This window comes from Botryllus schlosseri, chromosome 9 (genome assembly GCF_051294905.1).
Source record: "Botryllus schlosseri isolate E-star chromosome 9, Bs_hap1, whole genome shotgun sequence".
Classification (NCBI taxonomy): Eukaryota; Metazoa; Chordata; class Ascidiacea; order Stolidobranchia; family Styelidae; genus Botryllus; species Botryllus schlosseri.
Window position 1 is genome coordinate 21,935,196 of NC_137244.1, and position 19,020 is coordinate 21,954,215.

At 41.2% G+C, this 19,020-nt stretch overlaps 1 protein-coding gene and 1 long non-coding RNA gene across 2 annotated transcripts; both read right to left on the reverse strand.

The window, feature by feature from the left end:
- Nucleotides 1–623: 623 nt before the first annotated feature.
- On the reverse strand, nt 624–2,795 carry LOC145447077 (uncharacterized). The gene has a single exon (XM_080325499.1). It carries the CDS (start codon nt 2,404–2,406, stop codon nt 1,276–1,278), a length of 1,131 nt encoding a protein of 376 aa, XP_080181625.1. The 5' UTR covers nt 2,407–2,795; the 3' UTR covers nt 624–1,275.
- Nucleotides 2,796–16,271: 13,476 nt separating this feature from the next.
- On the reverse strand, nt 16,272–16,723 carry LOC145446456 (uncharacterized). The gene is made up of 2 exons (XR_013917290.1): nt 16,611–16,723; nt 16,272–16,519 (listed from the first exon to the last, which is right to left on the reverse strand). It is a non-coding gene; the product is annotated as an uncharacterized LOC145446456 (long non-coding RNA).
- Between the last annotated feature and the right edge of the window lie 2,297 nt (nt 16,724–19,020).

The window sequence follows — 19,020 nt, forward strand, 5'->3', positions numbered from 1 at the left end:
ACAAAAAATTCACGTTGAATAAAGCTGCCGCAAAATGTATTTTACGTTACTTTACGAAGAACTTTGTTCCCCGTTCGATCTTTCCCTCTAGAATAAATAGGCAAGGTAGTTCTAGAGCTGCGTAAAAGTATTTTTGGTTGTTGCAATTCGCGTAGCAGAACCCCCGAGCTCAATCTCGAACTCCTGCATCACTGCAACACACATATACCTATATAGTATATACGTATAACCGATCATCATTGCAAGATTTCGGCAAGCCGGTTCGTGACGTCACATTTAAGACGACTTCATCATACAGATGGGCCTAATAACGTAGGTGCATAACTACGTATGTGAATCGCATAACTGGCTGAAACATCTTGTCACCGGTCGTTCGCCCACTGACTCACAATGAAAAATAGCGCAGAATGAAATATAATGCGCTTATTTTATTTTCAATTCATATCGGATTTTTTCTTGTGCGCACTGCGCAGCTTACATTTTCTGTGCGTAGAGACCGTTCCAGCAGTGTGCAATTGCGCACGCGCGAAGCTTAGAGGGAACATTACCCAAGGGGCTCTGGCATTGTGGGAGCCACTGATTGAACTCCATTCACAGTCAGCCGTCTTCATACAATTCTACAATTATCGTTGCGCAGCAAACCGTTAAGGCGATAAGCGCTACATTTTTGTATTCAACATAGAAAAAATTCAAATATATCTGGTCAGAAGTCGGATATCCGGTAGTCATAAATTTCAACCCTATGCAAAGGGCTAAACGAATGTAAATTTCCACTGCTGCAATACACGAGTAAGCATGTTGCATTACATTGTGAATCTCTACAAAAGATGCATTCCAGAAACTTGCGTGCCACAGTGAAGAAAACGTGCAGATCACATTTATACATCGCTCATCGATACCACCTTCAAAGGATATCACAAGATCTGTTCATCGACAATTACGTAATTTACCGTGGCCAAATTTGAAGCATACCACAAGATAGTTTCACCTCTGAGACATCGAATCCGGAACTAATTAAGTCAGATCACACTAGATCCGGCCAGTGCGATGCCTATCACAACATCGTATATAACAAAACAATGAAGCTCTCATTGCTTTGCCTCATACAAACAACACAACACACAGTATACTTTACTCACGCGGCATTCATGTAAATATAGATGCAATCATAAAATAATTTATTACAGTTAGGAACGAATATTTTCACAAAATGTAGCATACTGCTCGAGCACAGAAGCGACGTGCTGCGATTCCGTATATTTCAGGAATAGAGCGTTAATCGTAGGATTCCTGCCGCGAAACGGAATGAAATTTATCACTATATACACCGCGACTGTCTTCGCTGACGGTAGAACTAGTTTCTGTAGCAGACGGACGTCTGCAAAAGACTGTTAAAATTGTCGAGTAGCTCTCAAATGTCCCCAACACGCAAAACACACTGATCAGGGTACCGATGTCGTAAACGGTATTAGAGAGTGCGCGAGACTCAGTCTTTGGTACGATGAAGGACACAATCGCCATGGCTATAATGTCTGATATCATAGAAATGGCGGCGCATGCAATAGACCGTTTTATGGTTCTCTGAAGCGTATTCGTCCTTCCGCCGGAAGATGATGAAAGCTTGCGACTCATCTGCCGCATTGAAACAAGCCATTTCTTCGTTCCTCCATTAGCAGAAAACACTGTTTCCTCTGAACTCGTGGGTAGACTAATTTTAGAGGACTGTCTTGACGTACGGTTCTCTTTTTGAATGGCATTGCTTCTAAGCATTGGGTAAATGAACAAACTCAGCAAGGCGACTTGGGCAATTATGAGCAGCATTACGAGTGCGTAGTAACTTCCGTAAAATGAGAATTCATCCGACAACGATGAGTTTACAACCGTGGCAGTCAAAATACATCCTTCAACGCTGCTGGTATAATGATCAGGAACAACAAACAAAAGCGCGACACCTATACCAGCGACAGACAATCCGAACACCGTAATCCAACTAAACACGCCGATACACTTCCCAGCCAATCTTTTCATCGCAGGGTGACTATACAGCGTCTTCTGTCGCAGCCAAAGGAAGATATACAGAGGATACATGGCACCAAAATAAGAAGCATTTCCGATGTCCATGATTAATTCACACGATTCAGATGCTCCGGCAATCTTCATGACATTGAAGATCACTTGATTTATTATCAATCTCGGTATTGTGAGGCTTACCGCGACAATGGCTGCAGTGTAAATAAAGCAACCGTTGACATCGGATTTTCTGTTTCTCTTCCACTTGTTCTTTCTAACGCCATGCATAATCAAGCACCCCAACAGATAGATGGTAACGATCAGAAGGGTCGAAGTGAGTGTTTCGCAGATAACATATACCGCCCACGCGTGGTAGCCATCGGCATTAGTCTCCATCGTGTAACGTCGCTGGTGCTTGGCAAAAAGAGCGACCACCTTTTTGATTTGTTAGCATAAATAATTAATAACTAATTATGTGAAACCTTATTCTAAACGGAACAGGTATAATGCGTTGAAATATCAGATTTCATCTCTCTCGAACGGTCTATGCTCTACAATAACCTGCGATTGGGTCCTGAGACTTGCTTGTCACCAATTCTTGCCTTTCGTAATATAGCAGCCTGATGATGTTTTAAAATACTGATACGAATGAAATCCAGAATGTCTGCTGCCTTAACTTTTTAATCGCGCCATCTGTAAATCTTGACGCTATATCTCAGAACCCCGCATACCTCTTATTGCACATCACCAACCAAAAATCTAGTCTACTGTTATTCAACCACTGACATTACACAATATGGAAAAAATCTGCATGCGGCATTGAAATAGCATTGCAACCCCATTAGCCAGTACGGCTTTGTAATGATACAACGTATTTTTAATGACGACGTATAAATCATGTGAGAATGCATTGCATCGAACACCAACGCAATTATAAGATACGGTATTGCATCAGATATAAGGAATTAAGTATATGAATAAGCCGACTCAGTTTTGCAATCCAACCCAATGCTTAACAAATATTGTACACGACACTCAATGCCACCTTCGAGCAATATTAGCGTCATATAAACTCCGTTTGCAGCCGACTTCGCTGGAATAACGCCACAATCTGATTGTCAGTCATTACATTTAGTTTAGGTAGGCTACCTCGTGATCTCTGAAAGCGTCACGCAATTATCGAAATCCAGTCCGTCAACAGGTAGCGAGGAAATTGGCAATGTTTAGAATGGGAATTACCCATGTCTTCGATTTATCTCTCCGAAAAAGTACATTTTGGTAAATTTTGGCAATGACTTATTTTTTGAATATGGAAAAATCGTGAACGATGTAGGAACGGCCTATATATAGACGTTAAGCTGTGTGCAACTTGAGTGATGTTGGAATTATGCCATACATAAATTTATGAACTCTCATAAGTAGGCCTACCATTATCCATTCATGCAGGTCATATATTCATTTCAGAGCCGCAATCTAAACCAGTGTCGTCATTACATAATCCGCCTTGGTACAATTCAATTTATTTTTGCATTATTGTCACCATTTCAAATTCCGATACTGGATGGTTATACTGGTTGGGAAATACTTAAGTCACTTCACTACAATCGTGATGCAAGGAGCAAATTGGCGAGACTATAGGCAAATGGGTTGAGAATGTGAAATTCACCCAGTTTGGGTAATATTGTCGAATTAAATTTTACGTCAAAGCGTAGCCTACGTCTGGAACCACATGCGCGTTTCATGAGTCACAATCACATCGGTAATTACGCTAAAACAAACAACACCTTGAATACTTGGTAGCTGTCGCCATGTAGTCTACACCAAAACCTACCAAATACTTTTCGCTGCGATCTAAAAATGATTGCTCTAAATTCGTAGCGACCCATGTAATTTAAGAAAAGTTACTATTTGCCCGCACGAAATATTAACACTGCTCAACTCTGGCTAGACTCACGTCTAGAATCAAGGGGTCGGCAACCTTCTGTATGCAGCGTGCCAAATGTAAAAATATCCACAACTCGTCTGCCAAACATTTGGTCTGTTTGGTTTGTGCATGAGACTTGAAGTGGAACACTTGTTTAGAATGATCTTCCGTAAGTCAACTGCGTTGTGCAAAAATATTTGTTCACACAAACAAGCGGATCCAAATAAAGACAACAAAGGGATTGATATATCTTGGAATAACAAAATTTCGCCGGCAAAGATTCACAACATGTCCTAATTACAGTTTATCATTTTCGTTTGTCAACAATTTTTCGAATACCGAAAAAAGTGACACCGCTTGGAGAGACGCCGTCAGTATATTAATCACTGGTGCTTTGATCCCAGTCCGTGGATATGACAGAAGTAACTGAATTGGGTTTGTAGTGATATTTATTTAACACATGGGTATTATTCAGAGGTGGTCAAAGTAGTCAACGTTGCTACTCAAGTAGAAGTAGAAGTAACGCCAGAATTTCTACTCAAGTAGAAGTAGGAGTGGTGGTTCACAAGTAAGTAAGTAAGTAAGTAGGTATTTTACGCTTATTTTTGCCTACAAAACTGAAAACTGTCAAGTAGAAGTAGAAGTAGTCTAAATTCATAACTACTTAAAAAGTAGTGTAAGTATAGGAAAAATCTACTTCAAGTACTTCAAAAAGTAGAAGTACTTCGTTACTGACCACCTCTGGTATTATTTGAACGCTTTGCAGATTTTGTCCATTTCCCGGTACTAATTCAGGTTTTATATTGCAAAATTCAGGTTAATCGTTGCCCCCAACGATATATACCATTGTGGCCCGCAATAGGGAAGAATATATCGTGTGAAGTATAGTTGCATTTTCCATGCTTTGACAAAGGTTGTGACTTGTGAGACGTGAAATTGGTGAGTATGGGAGCCTACTACGGTGCCGGTATAATGACTAGTGGCGATATATATACTTAGGTCCAGGACCCTAACTGCCGCACCCCCAAATTGGGATTTTGAAAATCAACATAAATTACAGAGTATTTTGTGGGAAATTGATACAACTTCAAAATTCTCTTCGCGCATCATTTATAAAAATAGACATATTTCGGTACCGGCCATTACCGCTCCACGACACACCAAGACTTAGGAAGTTTTGGCCCACATGCGACCTCGCAAAGTGTGTTACCAAATACCACCTTGGCCAAAAATCACATCCCCATGTTGGCTGAAAGCATCAAGATATATGGTTCATATAGGCGCTTAGGTGGCCGGCGCGGAATAGACTTGGGCTTGCTATTTGAAGTCACCACCTTCCTCAGCTCTACCGGTAGATATGATCACGTGGGCTGAGAGAAGGTGAATGATTAATTGCAATCTATGTATAATTACCAATATTATAGACGAAATTCAATCCTGAATATGATTTTTTAGCTCATCGCGCGACTACAGAAAAAGGTAGCCGATATGGGTGCCCTAAAAAACACCCAAACGTGCATTTCTGGTATTGTCGACCGACGCGAAGGGGAATCCGGGGGGCGAATCCAGGGTTGTGATGACTCGAGTCATGAGTCGACTCGAGTCAAACTCGAGTCACGTTTTTCTGATGACTCGACTTGACTCGGGTCATTTTCTCAAAATACGGAAATGACTCGACTCGAGTCAATTTGTGTATTGATTCGACTTGGACTCGAGTCATTGTGCACGACTCGAGCCAAGTTATATGACTCGAGACGCGGACCGCCAAGACCGACATCTCATTGTAATTTCGAAGAATAGTAAAGTAACCACACTATTGGGACTTCGTCTATAGGTACTGGTACTTGAAAATGCGACCAGAAACTGCTAAAAGTGAGGAAAATTAGTATATTATAAATTTGAACCATTCGATATGACCAAACAGAGTTATATAAAGGTGGGTTTAACAAGACATTAACAGGAATCTGAGCAGTCAATACAATGACTTGGATTCGACTTGAGTCATAATACCGTGACTCAGACTCGACCCTATTTTCGCTGACTTGGACTCGGACTTGACTCGGTGGTGAATTGAAAATGACTCGACTTGACTCGAGTCAAAACTATAATAACTGATATTGACTTGTGACTCGGTGCCTCGTGACTTGGTTACAACCGTGGGCGAATCACCTCAGAAGTTTGACTTATGGCCTTTTGGCGGGCCCAATACTACTAACGTTTCTGGGAGGAGGCTCACAAAGCATTGCTGCGGTCCTGCTTAGGCCTACATTGAAATAATGATATATATCAGGGGCGGGCAACTTACGGTCCGCGACGGGATTTTGAGCTGCCCGCAGACAGTTTCTACCCTGAAAGAAAAATTCCAATCTCAAAGCATGGACAAATTTTATGCGTCACTGAATGAATCAAAATTTTCCAACCTGAGAAAAATGGCTCTGCGTCCCATTCTAACTGAGGTTTACGTGCAGTCTTTACTAAGGGTTTCTACATCCGACATTAAGCCAGAGTTCCAAGAACTTGTGGACAACTTTCATTAACCACAGATGTCTCATTGACTTCAACAGCTATTGGAGTACATTACGTTAATAAATTCATTAAAACCGTTTTGGTCTATATGCTTTAAACGGAAAGTTTACATAAAATACGATTTATTCCTTGTATAGGTGAATAAATACGCGATTAATGTATTGTTTCCAGTGTTGGGATGACTCGAGTCAACTTTTTCGCATGACTTGACTTGACTCGAGTCAATTTGCAAAATGACTTGACTTGACTAGGCGCTTCTGAAATGCTGATTGACTCGTGACTCGGAGCAAAATTTACGAGTAAATTTCAACTCAGCAATAAGAAAATGATGTCGACTAAATCAATGCATAATGTGTGTATTCGGATTATTCGCGATACGCCGGTGACACTTGTGAGAGCAACCAGTCATTCACTTATAGTACGTTTCACTCCATTGTTACATCACAAATAAATTGACCGCAAAAAATAATCACAGCTTACGTTTCCGTAGTAGTAGAGAGAGAGAGAGAGAGAGATATGATATTCTTTTTCGCCTGCACCATCGAGATGCTTTAGCGACGGAGTTGCGATACGGCCCCATGAGGTCATCTAGTCTGCGCCCCCGTTTTTTTTCTCCTCCATGCTATCCGTGATTGCTGAGCGCCTAGCAGGATAGCTGCGGATACCTTTTTCCCAGTCTTTGGTATGACCCGGCCGGGGATCGAACCCACGACCTACCGCTCGAGAAGCCGGACGCATAACCATTACACTATCTCGAAGGGGGTGTATCATATCTGATATGGCATGTCTCTGTGACCGATTTATCCATGTTGACACACCGTAGGCATCAGGTCCTTGGTTTTTTGGAAAGCTGAGATTTTTCCAATTCATTTGGTACCTTACTCAAAAATTTTGGTTCGCAACTAAAATTTTTTTACGTAAACCCGATAAAAATGGTTATCACCTAAAATTTCCAGGTATTTTCCGAGTGGGAAATATTGTCGAAAATTCTGCCAGAACATCAGAAGTCAACTTGTACGGTATTCCGTGCAACTTTTCATCGTTTCGAACATCAAACCTTGTTCTGGGCCAGAGTGGAATCGGTGGCAATGGCACGCGCAACGTCACGCGAGCATTTACATCTGATCACGCCGATTAATGAAGTATGCTGACGTCACAAAGCAATACCACAACCAGAGTCCAGATCCAGAATAAGGCGCTTGCGCTTAACAATGAACGCAAGCAAGCGTGGCATTTGCGCAACGGCGTAACCCTAGTCCTGAGTATATCAGGTCTATTTTAGCACATTGTGTCGTTTAATAAGTAATTCAGTATTGAATCAGAGCGAAAAATGCTTCCGTCACGCGGATGAAATGTTCGAATCACGCGAGAAATCCGTCTGTCACGCACAACATGTTGTCGAAAACAACCACTGATTCCAGTCTGGGTTCTGGGGAGTTTTCTGAGGGGGTTTGTTAATTGTGGTCACGCTTCGGTGATTTTCAAGAGCATGGTCAAGTTCAAGTCCAAGTTTATGACGGAATATGAGTCATAAACTGGTTTACTATGCCTGCAAATGGTTGGATATGACAAGAGAAAGTATTCTTCGTGGTTTCATGTAATAAACTAGGCAGTAGGGGTCCGATTTGGTATTATCCGGAACTTGACCATTATGACCACTCACTGACCACGCCCATATGTAAATTTTTCATGTATTTTTGATTTTTCGATATCTGGAGAGCCGCGCGGTTTACGGCCATGGTTGACGGCTTGTTCGAAACCTGGCAACGGAGGCTACGCAACGAAGCATCATTTTTCACTCTCTGACGCCATCCTGGGGGTCAGCCATGGAAAATGAGATGGAGAGAGAGATTTTTTATCATCATCATCATTGGTTTATTAGCAATTTTATCAGTTCAATACACCACAAAAAATGCGATACAATGAAAAGACAGGAAGATGTCGAAGCGACAAGGAGTAGTCTATGGAATCTGACACCCACCTTGGCCTAGGCGATGTAAAGAGGAGGCATGCACACTGAATGAAAGTAAAGAAGATAGTATAGAAAAAGAATGCGACAAGAAATAGGGCGGCATGTCATGGGAAGCGAGATCGATAGGTCAGTCGTGGTCCGGTAATCTTGAGGATGGACTGTATTTATTTAGTAGTAATTGTTTGTATTTCGACTTGAATGTGGACATGCTCGTCGACTGTCTGATGAGAAAATTTTTGTTTATTCAGTCTTATAAAAAAAAAACTAGGCATGTCATAGGGTGTCGATCGATGGCGGAAACGGTAGAGGGCTATACACTGCTCACTTTTAAACTGGAACAGACCATATTCAAGTCTCGGTGAGGTCACGGTATGAATTTGAAAAGTGATGGTCAGTTCTGCAAAATATGCCCCCCCCCCCCCCCTTCAAAAGGGTTAATAGCAACGTATTTCTGTTTCTTAGACGGCTCAGTGCTTATATTGCGCAGTGCTCCTTTACGAACCCTCTTGTATGATTTCAATCGAATGAATATAGTATATGCAATATGCATTTATATTCTCACGGATGTGCAGATGAGTAGCGTGAGTAGTATAGTAGATCGGTCGCGATTCGTAATGGGGCTCTTATGGGCGGGGTGGCATGTCGCCTGGAAACCCGGGGTGGCATATCGCGCTTTTAGAACCCCCTCTCGGTCGCACATCGCCATTGATTCTTATGGGTGCGCTCGCATGTCGCACTTTTAGATATAGGCATCTCTCGCACATCGCATGGAAAACTCGTGGTGGCATGTCGCACTTTTAGATATAGGCATTTCTCGCACATCGCATGGAAACTCGTGGCGGCATGTCGTACACTCGAGTATAGGCATCTCTCGCGCGGTGTTGAATATGTACGAGTCACCAACAATAACCGCGCGGACGGAAACGTGGCTTGTTGTGAGGATTAAGCAGTGCGACCTATATTTCGAATGACCTGCGCGCTGAATTGTTTCCGTGCAGTTGTGTGCTACTATCGATTATTACACTAGACCGGTCAGTGTGAAATAGTTTGATCGTAAATTATGATATATGATGTCGTAGTTTAGTCGTGTCAAATGACCGATCGTGTTCTCTTTCCTCGCTATTGATTGCCACCTGGATAATACTTTCGGCTTATTCGCTGTTTCGCACCTATAGAATAGTCTGCTGTTCACAGTCGCAACAAGAATCACAAGTATACACATTTACACATTCGTTTATTACTCTGAAATCAAACTCTTCACAAAAGCACGTACAATCGTATCATTCACTTTTTTATCATCGCCAAAATTATCCAAGTATTCCTCGGTTGAAAACCCTTGAGCTCTTTTTATCAAGAATGCGATAGCATGATCTCCACACACATCCGAAGTTTTACTCTGTAACTGTTTCCCAGTCACAGAAAATTCATCCGGCTCCAGGAATTCGATTATCTGAGGTTTTAGCGGTCCGAAACCTAGCGAATCATGAAAATGAGTATCGTCATCTCTGTATATAGACACCCAGTGAGACCCAGGCAAACTCGACTCGTCGTAATTAATGATGATAGCGAATTTTCCGCTAATTGGTTTCTTCGGTAACTGGTCTACTGGATAAGTTCCTAGATATAGACTCTGTGTGTCAGGGTGGTTATAGAGAATATCATTGATCTCAGACGTATTCATATTTCGACGACTTGTCTTTTTTGATTCAGTTGTAGAAGATGTTGAAACTCCTTCAAACATAACAAGGTTACGGAGGTTGGTAACGGCTTCGATGTAGTCAAAACCAGATGCACAGTTCCTGTCTTATGAAGTTGATAACATCCCAAACTATTATCGGGTGTCAAATCAAACACAAAAAGAGTGTATCCGTTGACATAATCTTTGCGTGAAATATTTAAAGGTGCCTCGGATTCCCAGCGACCTGTCTGAGAGAATAGTGTCATATATCCTTCGAGCCCACCATGTTTATCAAAATCGAAATGAAATTCGCGTCCGTTAATTTGACGCCCATCCACACTTAATGAAAGATTTTGAACATCAAAGTGTTTAAAGTTGAATGGGTTTTTGGTCCGAACACCGTTAAACGTCGTAGTCTCGACTAAACCAATTACGATCTTCTTTGGCATGGTGCCGCTAACTAACTCTCTATCAATTTTCGATAAACCCGCGGCGAATGTATGAGTCGACATTTGTAAGCGTATCCAGGGATACTTGGCAGTATTCTTCTGTAACACAGACTTGTGTGCTAAGCTTACACTTTCAGCGATCTTCATCTGTTTGACATACACCTCCATTTCGAGTAAAACAATTTGTACATCTGCCGCATCACCAAGCAGACAGAAATTATCTTCGTTACGTGTAAATTTTAATTTCATGTCGACATTATCCAACATACATCTAGACTGTTCAAAAAGACCCATTCGAATTTTTCCGATCAACTCTAACGGAGTGCTGTTTTTGGTAAGGTCTTTTCGTTTAACATATCCAGTATTCGCTGCACCAAGAACATCCATAGATCCAGCGACATCTTTATAAAAACCTTGTCCTTGCACGAAACTCTCCGAGGCGCCGTGAGTATCATTCAACAACCGAGAGATATAAGCTTTGTAGGCATGACAATTATCCGAATTTGTGATAACCTCGTTTGAAATAGTTACATCGATTTGTTTGAAAAGAGAATCCAACATGTTATTGACCAGACCCACTTGTGTATCGTTTGCTAAATCAGTTCCATCGCGTTTAGTGAGCTTCAAACGTAATCTCAAGAATGTGTTTTGTAGATCCATATATCGATCCGTCCTTGGTAATTGTACTTCCATGACATTACCTAAACTATGGGGTTTGACGACGACATATTGCGATTCCTCAATACTGGTTTGTGTGTGGGGTATACTAAATATGTTTAATCCGGAGTTATGACATTCTCGGGAACCTGCGTGCATCAACATAGTTCTTAGTCGAATATATCCTGTTGTTTACGACGACGTTTGGATGAAGTGTTCTTTGACTTTGTTTTTTTCCTTTTTATAGCTTTTGGGGTTAAAATTTTATCAATCACTCGACCACCAGCTTGTTTACTTCTCTTGACAACACTAGACTTGATCGAGTTACCCCGTAATAGATCTCTCGCTATTTCACCTCCAGTCCGTAACAATTGACCGCCGGCGTATTTCGCAATAGGTGTCACTAAACGACCGAGTGATTTAAACAAACTCCCGATACCCGAACCGGCTTGAACTCCACCACTAAAATATCCATAACCATCACCTGTCTGGTTATAATGACGATGGACAGAATGATGATCACACGTGAAAACAACTTTCATAATCGCTTCCTAATGTTAAATGTAGCTCGCAATGAACGACTTATTATATTTATAGGTTCCCCAAACTCATCCCTGAGGTAAAGACATACAGAATCTACAACATCTTTTGAAACAGGGAAATAATACGGATTTGTCGCTATCCAATTATGCGCGACATCACCAGGTGTCAGCGGTATAACTCGTAATAAACGCGCTAACGTATCTCCAAGTAAGTGAGGGTGAATAATATCGCAATACACAAACAAATATTGACCAATCGCCGGTTCGGTTAAAGTGAAATCGATCTCCATGAGGGCTAATTCACAATATCTCGTCGGGGTGTTGTTGATGGTGAGTAGTCTGTGTTCAAAATCAACACCAAGCATAGAGGTGGTTAACGTCACTATTTTCATCGTGCGTGGAGTGTCAATGTGGTCTCTATATCATGTACTAACTGACCGTATTGGTCTCGGATGGTGATTTTTATATCGCGGCCGTGGTTAATCGACACTGGGAAATAAAACGGTTTTTCATATACAACTTCTTGTCTCATACACGTCTCGTTATTTACTTGGATCACACGAAGCAATTGACTCATATAATCACCCACCGGATGATGTCGTAGTACATTGACATACACAAAAAGATATCTGAGGTGGGGTTGAGTTGGTTTAGGTTTGATCGACGTGACATTACATACTGGTGTCGACACTTGATCAACTACACTGAAATAATTCGTGAATATGGCCGTGGGGTGGAGTGTGATACGTTTCGAGTAACGAATTCGGAAAAGTTCATCGTTGATTCTTTCGGTGAAACAGTGTTTGAAACTTTCAGATAATATTCTTCGCGTCAACTCGAGGTTGTTTGCATAATTCCCAAGTGGTGTTAGGTACGCATCTACTATTCGGTCTTTCTCATTATGCAGCTCCCAGAGTGCTTGATCATGATTGATTATAATTCGATCAAGAGATTCACTGACAAAACTCATATCCATCAACGCGAGTTCATTACAAATAATTTCATTCGGTAACACCACTGAAAATTCACCCTGGGTGCCAGACAACGTGATGTAACTCATATTGAATCAACAGCTCTACGACGGAAGCGTAGGGTTACTGTCACTGGTGCTTTTCGAAATTTAATGGGGTTCCCAGCCGCATCACGTAGATAAATTCGTATTGTTCTAAAATTGTTTTTCGCTAAAGCAAAGAAGTATGGTTTTGGGAATATGTTGATTTGGTTTTCATTCGGTTTAGCGGTTACAGTAACCACCCGTAAAAGTTGTTGCAGCTTGTTACCGTGTGGTCTTGGTTGTATCAGATCACAATACACATAAACCTTATCAATCCGTTCCAACTTTATCGCGGGTGTAAAGATAAATTCTACCACTCCACGGCGACGAGATACAACGCGTCTAAATGTTATTATATCCAACACAGAACCAAGTGGTATCAATCCGTAAGGCTCGGGTGAATCATGTGTGGTATGGGGTATGTGTTTGGCGCTAGAGTCTGCGGTGTCGGTATTTATGGGTACACCCCGCTTGTGTCTTTTTTTACTCGTGACTAATCTTCTGAATGTGATTCTAAAGTCTCCGAATCCTTGTAAAATGAAAATGTCCCCCATGTAATATTTCTCGTACGATTCTAACATTTCACCGATGCTGTAATACGAACCTTCGGGAATATAATACCGATCGCTGTATCCATTCGCATCGACAAATCCAAAACCGATACTTTTCGCTGTCACTTCAATTCGTGGTTGAAAATCATGGGGGAAGGTCAGCTCACATAATCCTAGCTCATGGCGATTCATTTCTAATTCTTTGTAAAGTTCCGTTTGAAAATCTGTGCTAGTATTCGGAAATTTATCCAAACTCGCATTCGAAGGTAGAGTCAACAACATTTTATTGTTTCTTTCAACATATACGATGAGGTGATGGATTCGGTAATAAATACCCAAGTGAAGAAGACAGTAGCGTTAAATATATTTCACGATCCACCCCGACAGAAATTTGATATAATGAAAACACGATTACACACACTAACATACAAATCTGTACAATAAACACAATCTGGTTTTTCAGACTGTTCGAGACTTGACCCATGCGAGATGAGACGGAATCGGAATCCATAGTTTGGTTGAACAACATTTTCAGCGTCTATTTATACAAATCCGAGACCCAGGAATTAAATTTAGACGGGTAACCCAACCATTTTACAAGATATTGCGTTTTCTTTCCTTTCTTGCGAGTAGACAGGATTTTCTCGATATTATAAATATTATTATTTTTAGTTATTGGTTGTAATTCTTCACGTTGGAATCTACCGTCTATAACTTCGCCGTGGTAGTCTTTCAACTGATAAGTAGGAGGGTCACCTTTACGACATTGAGATACGAAAAAGATTTCTTCGGTCCAACTCGCCAAGGCACTTTTTACAAAATTACCACGTGATTTCGAAACCCTGACCGGTGTGCCGATAGTTAGTTTGGGTTTTTTAGGGGTCATGTCACCGTATAACCTATGGAAAATTTGTTCTTGATTTGAATAATTAACATCCGCTGGAGGACACCCTATAGCCACGTGAAAAGTAGTGTTATACCCCTGGCATATCTCGGACAGGACATTGACATAATTCAAAGTCTTATTATGCGTGAAATAACGGTATAATACTTGCTTCACAGTACGAATAACACGCTCGCATATCGATGCTTTCAGTTCACTATTTGTATGAAAATGTCGCACATTGTTATCTTTCAAGAAAGTCTGAAACGCACGGTTAGTAAACTCAGAACCCTGATCACTTTGAATAACATGAGGTATACGATCCTTAAATATTTCCTTGAATCCACGAATAATACCTTGCGAGGTTTTGTTCTTGAGCGGATACAGATATAAAAATCGGCTGAAACAATCGATCGTCACCAACACATATTTAAAATTATCGTTTTCTTTTGAAAGGTTTTGCATATGCATGAGATCGGTTTGATACTGAACACCAAGACCGGACGTAATCACTCTAGGTCTCTTAAATTTCTTTCGATATGGAAAATGTTTCGTGTACGCGTCCTTGCTCGAAAGAAACTCCTTGACTTTGGTTCTATTCCGCCCTCTAGAGAATACGTATGCACCGCGGTAACTACCAGGGAGCCCTGGTGTGAAATACTTAGTATGGCTCCCATCCGTATCGTCTCGGGGTCTTGGGTGTACGACCGCTTTTCGTCGGGGCATGCTGAGTCTTTACTTTGCTTCGTTGGCTACTCGGTGATGGTATAGGAATCCTTGATGGTTCACCCTTGATCAGGCGTCGCAGTGCGTCCAACTCACTAGCCGAAAATAGATTCCTTTGTTCTGATATATCGATTTTCATCGGTTGATTCAGTGTGTCGTGTTTTGTTTGATAACGATTTAGTGCGTCGTTATATAAGGCTAATTTTCGTTCTTGGGGTATGTTCATCTGTAATATGTCGCTCATACATTTGTCGATATCCAAATTCAATTTCTGAACGTCAGCTCCGTTGATCGGGCTCGGATTTATGAAGATTTTTTTAAAAGAAGTCATTTTTTGAAAAGATTACCGAGTAAACCAGTGACGACGGGTAGGATGCTTGATAATAGAGTCATAAACATACCCCCATTCTGGTTGACCATACGTTTTTTATGTCGAATAGGGATGTCTTTCCTGACAAGTCGACGTAAACTACATTTATGAGCTGATAGTCGCTTTCTTTTATACTTTGAAAGAGGGATGTTGCCGTTTAAAATGTTCTTTGTACAATCGCATATACACTCGATCAATTCTTTGCTGGCCCCCGATATAATTTGCTTGCGTATCTCGGGTTTACTTTTATGTAGGAACTCTAGTGTGGGAATATGCCGCCGTGTCCGAGCTGGTACCTTGGTCATTTTGAGTTTAAAGTCGGCTCTGCGTCTGGCTATTTATACCATCGGGCTATAAACCACCATGGTTTCACCAGGGAATATATTGGTCATAACGCGTCGATTTTCAGGTGCTTCTTGCGTGAGATCGAGGAATAAATAACTATGAGGTTGTCTAGCAGCGTCACGATAAGCCTCTGTTAAAAATCTAGAGTTTGGATACATTTGTCGACCAAGAAAACTGATCTGCTGTTGGTCGCGCGGATTCTTGAAAATCACCATATACGAGCTCGAGAGACTCAAGTCACGTGCTCCTTTACCCTTGTGATACAGGTTCTGTGTGATATAGCAAATTGACTTGGCTGAATGATGAGAAAATCTTGTAAAGTAGTCTGCAATTTTCGCTGTCTCAGTCATGAAATCATCCACTATAATCAAGGTGTCTTCAGAGCAAACCTTCAACTCTTCTAAAATATCTAGACCAGCGTGGAATTCTACGTTATGCATCGTCTTGAAAACCTCCTGATAATTATTGTAACAATATACGACCCTGGACACACTAGGTTTAATCATTGATGTCGCATGTCTAATCAGCTTGGCAACGAAAGTAGTCTTCCCACTTCTTGAAGGACCACTCACAATACACGCGAATGGGTGGATCAATTCCATCATTTGTTGTTTATTGAAACTCGATAAAGTGCATGTGTTTATATATCAACAAGGTTGGGAATATCCACTGTTGTAGTCATCTTGTTCTAGTGGAATATATAAACCCAGTAGAGTTCGATTTAACAATTTTCCCCGGGCTATGAAATCTTCGTCTGTCCCTCGTAATTTCGTCAGTGGAAGTTGTAGTGTTACGAACGCTTTATTCAAGTCGTCAAGCAACTGATCCCAATCTGTAAAATAATAAATCACATAAGAGGATTCATAATACGTTCATAGCGCTTTAAAATCTAACAGCGTTACTATAACAACTATAGATCTCACCTTTTGAACACTCTTTCAAATCTTTATGTTGTCTCGATACGTGTTGTTCGTATAATTCATGCGATATCTCTCCTTTCAAATACAGCTCCACGAAGTGGACATGATCACGACGTTGTACAAGTGTCTTTTCGTGTAACCGAGTCAGATCTGTTTGCTCCAGAACAGCTATTATGTAATCACTAGCCATCTGTAAAAACAAGACACAGATATCAGCAAATATTGTTACTAAAATGTTTTAGTTACACCATTTCGTAAACACCCACAGATTGTAAACAAAGTTTCACCTAAAACTATCAGTGTCCGCCACAAGATTATGTTCACAATGACCAAGGGAATCATGTTTGCAAAAATCATCGGTTGTAGCATCGCTACTTTCAGAGTCAGAACGAGGTCGTTTCAAACTGTTTGCGACTCGATGTTGATCGAGGAAAAATTGGAATTTTCGATGTCGCTTGCGGGTTCTCAAGTAGGCTTGTCTCTCTTCGTAACCGAAAAGCGGTATCCACGAACAATTTTTTCCCAAGACCACATAATTTGTCAGCTTTGCTCTGTTGAATAGGATGTGGTTATCACTCGGTGTCTTTCGATCAGGAAATTGTAGTTGAAGTAGCGCTTCTATGCAGACACTTCGGACACGGATCCATTTCTCGTCTAGTTCCTGCCGGCGCGCCTTGGATCGATCGGGTATCGTGCGGTCTTGTGAGTTGTCGTCGGTACCGTGAATCGAGATTTGTGTTAATTCCTGTTCCAGTTCAATCGTCTCTTTGTGCAAACTATTCAAATCCAATTCTGCCATTACTGACTCAATATATGAAATAGCGTTATCCATCTGGAAAACAAATGACACATTAGCACATAAAAAGTACAAGTAAATCATAATAATAGCAGACACACAGATAAAATACAATAGCACACAAAATATACAATTACGTCACAATTACACATTTAATGGTAGGGTTGACACACCATCCTCGAGCACTCGGCGTTTGGCATAGAAATAGGAGAATGTTTTACGCTGTTGTTTGTACGTATAGACACCTCCATCTCTGCACCGAAACCCCTTGTTCACTCCTCCGACAGATTGCCTAGATGTCAAGACACGCAGAAAAGTTTCGAAATCGATTGGGTTGGATTTCTGGAGACCTTTGGAAGCCAATTTTTTCTTTGGACCGTCACAAAAGTAATTTTTGGATTGGAGACCACAGAAAGATGTACCACCTTCATACTCCACTTTCATCAAACCCGGTTGACGAAGGTAATAGGCATACGTGTCTTTGCAACACTGTCTCGATCGGTCAAAAGAAACCGGATCAGTCAAAAACTCAGCTCGGTGTTCGTCACAAAAATAGCGTGGAAACCAGTTCTCGTATTCCACATAAAATTCATCTCTTTTCTCGGGGATAAGGATATCGTCGAATGAGGCTGAATGCGAAAGATAGAGAGAGTCCGTGTCCATCATTAATAGCATGAAGCAGTCGTCGCGGAAATATTTACACAAGCAGTCATAAAAAAACGAGAGCATCTTGAGCTTAGCATTGTTATAAACCCAGAATCCCACTTGAATACAGTTACCCCACTTGATCGTTTTAGGTCGCTTCGTTACTTCAAATAGATCAGCGTTCAATTCATCATATTTCACAAAAAAGCGATCCTCAACATTGACATCCAATTCACTTTTATCACAGTAGGAGGTTCGTTTGAATTTACGTGGATTCATCAAGACCCGACCATAGCTACTGTTTCCGGCTAATTTTTGTGTCAGGGCAATAATCTCTAGGTTAGGGTCACGGTCCCCAGCCCGTCGACAATCCGAGACATTTTTCGCAAAGTTGTCAAAACATGTCTTTTTGGTGAATTCGACCGCCTCATGAATTTTTGATATAAGCAACCCGTGCTCTACATACCACTTGATCAAGTCAGAGGTCAACAAGATTTTCTTGCCCCAGTATGAAGCAACTAACATGCGCGTGGGTTTGGTGAGTAATTTACGATCAATGGCGAACTGTTTCATGTGACCCGTCAAATGCTCGCGAGACACCATCGTATTTTTGAATATCGGACATAGTTCAACAAACTTCCTTTGCAAATGTTTTGGCGTAAAAATATCAACTGATAAACATCCGAAGAATGTACCAGTCATTACCATCTCCATCAATTTTTGTGCGGTGACAGACTTGGTTCGAGTCAATTGTGGTTGAATACCATTAAGATATCGCACAATATCGGGATTTTCCTGTTTCTCCGTGCGCCAGTCGCATTCCCATTTACATATGACTTGATAATTGAGGCTTTTGTAATAATCATGAACACGTTTAGTCCGTTCTCGACGTTCCAAATCATCACAGCCAAATCTGCACTGATGTGCATGGAAATGACATCCAAGAAAAGACAAGATTACCCCTTGACCAGC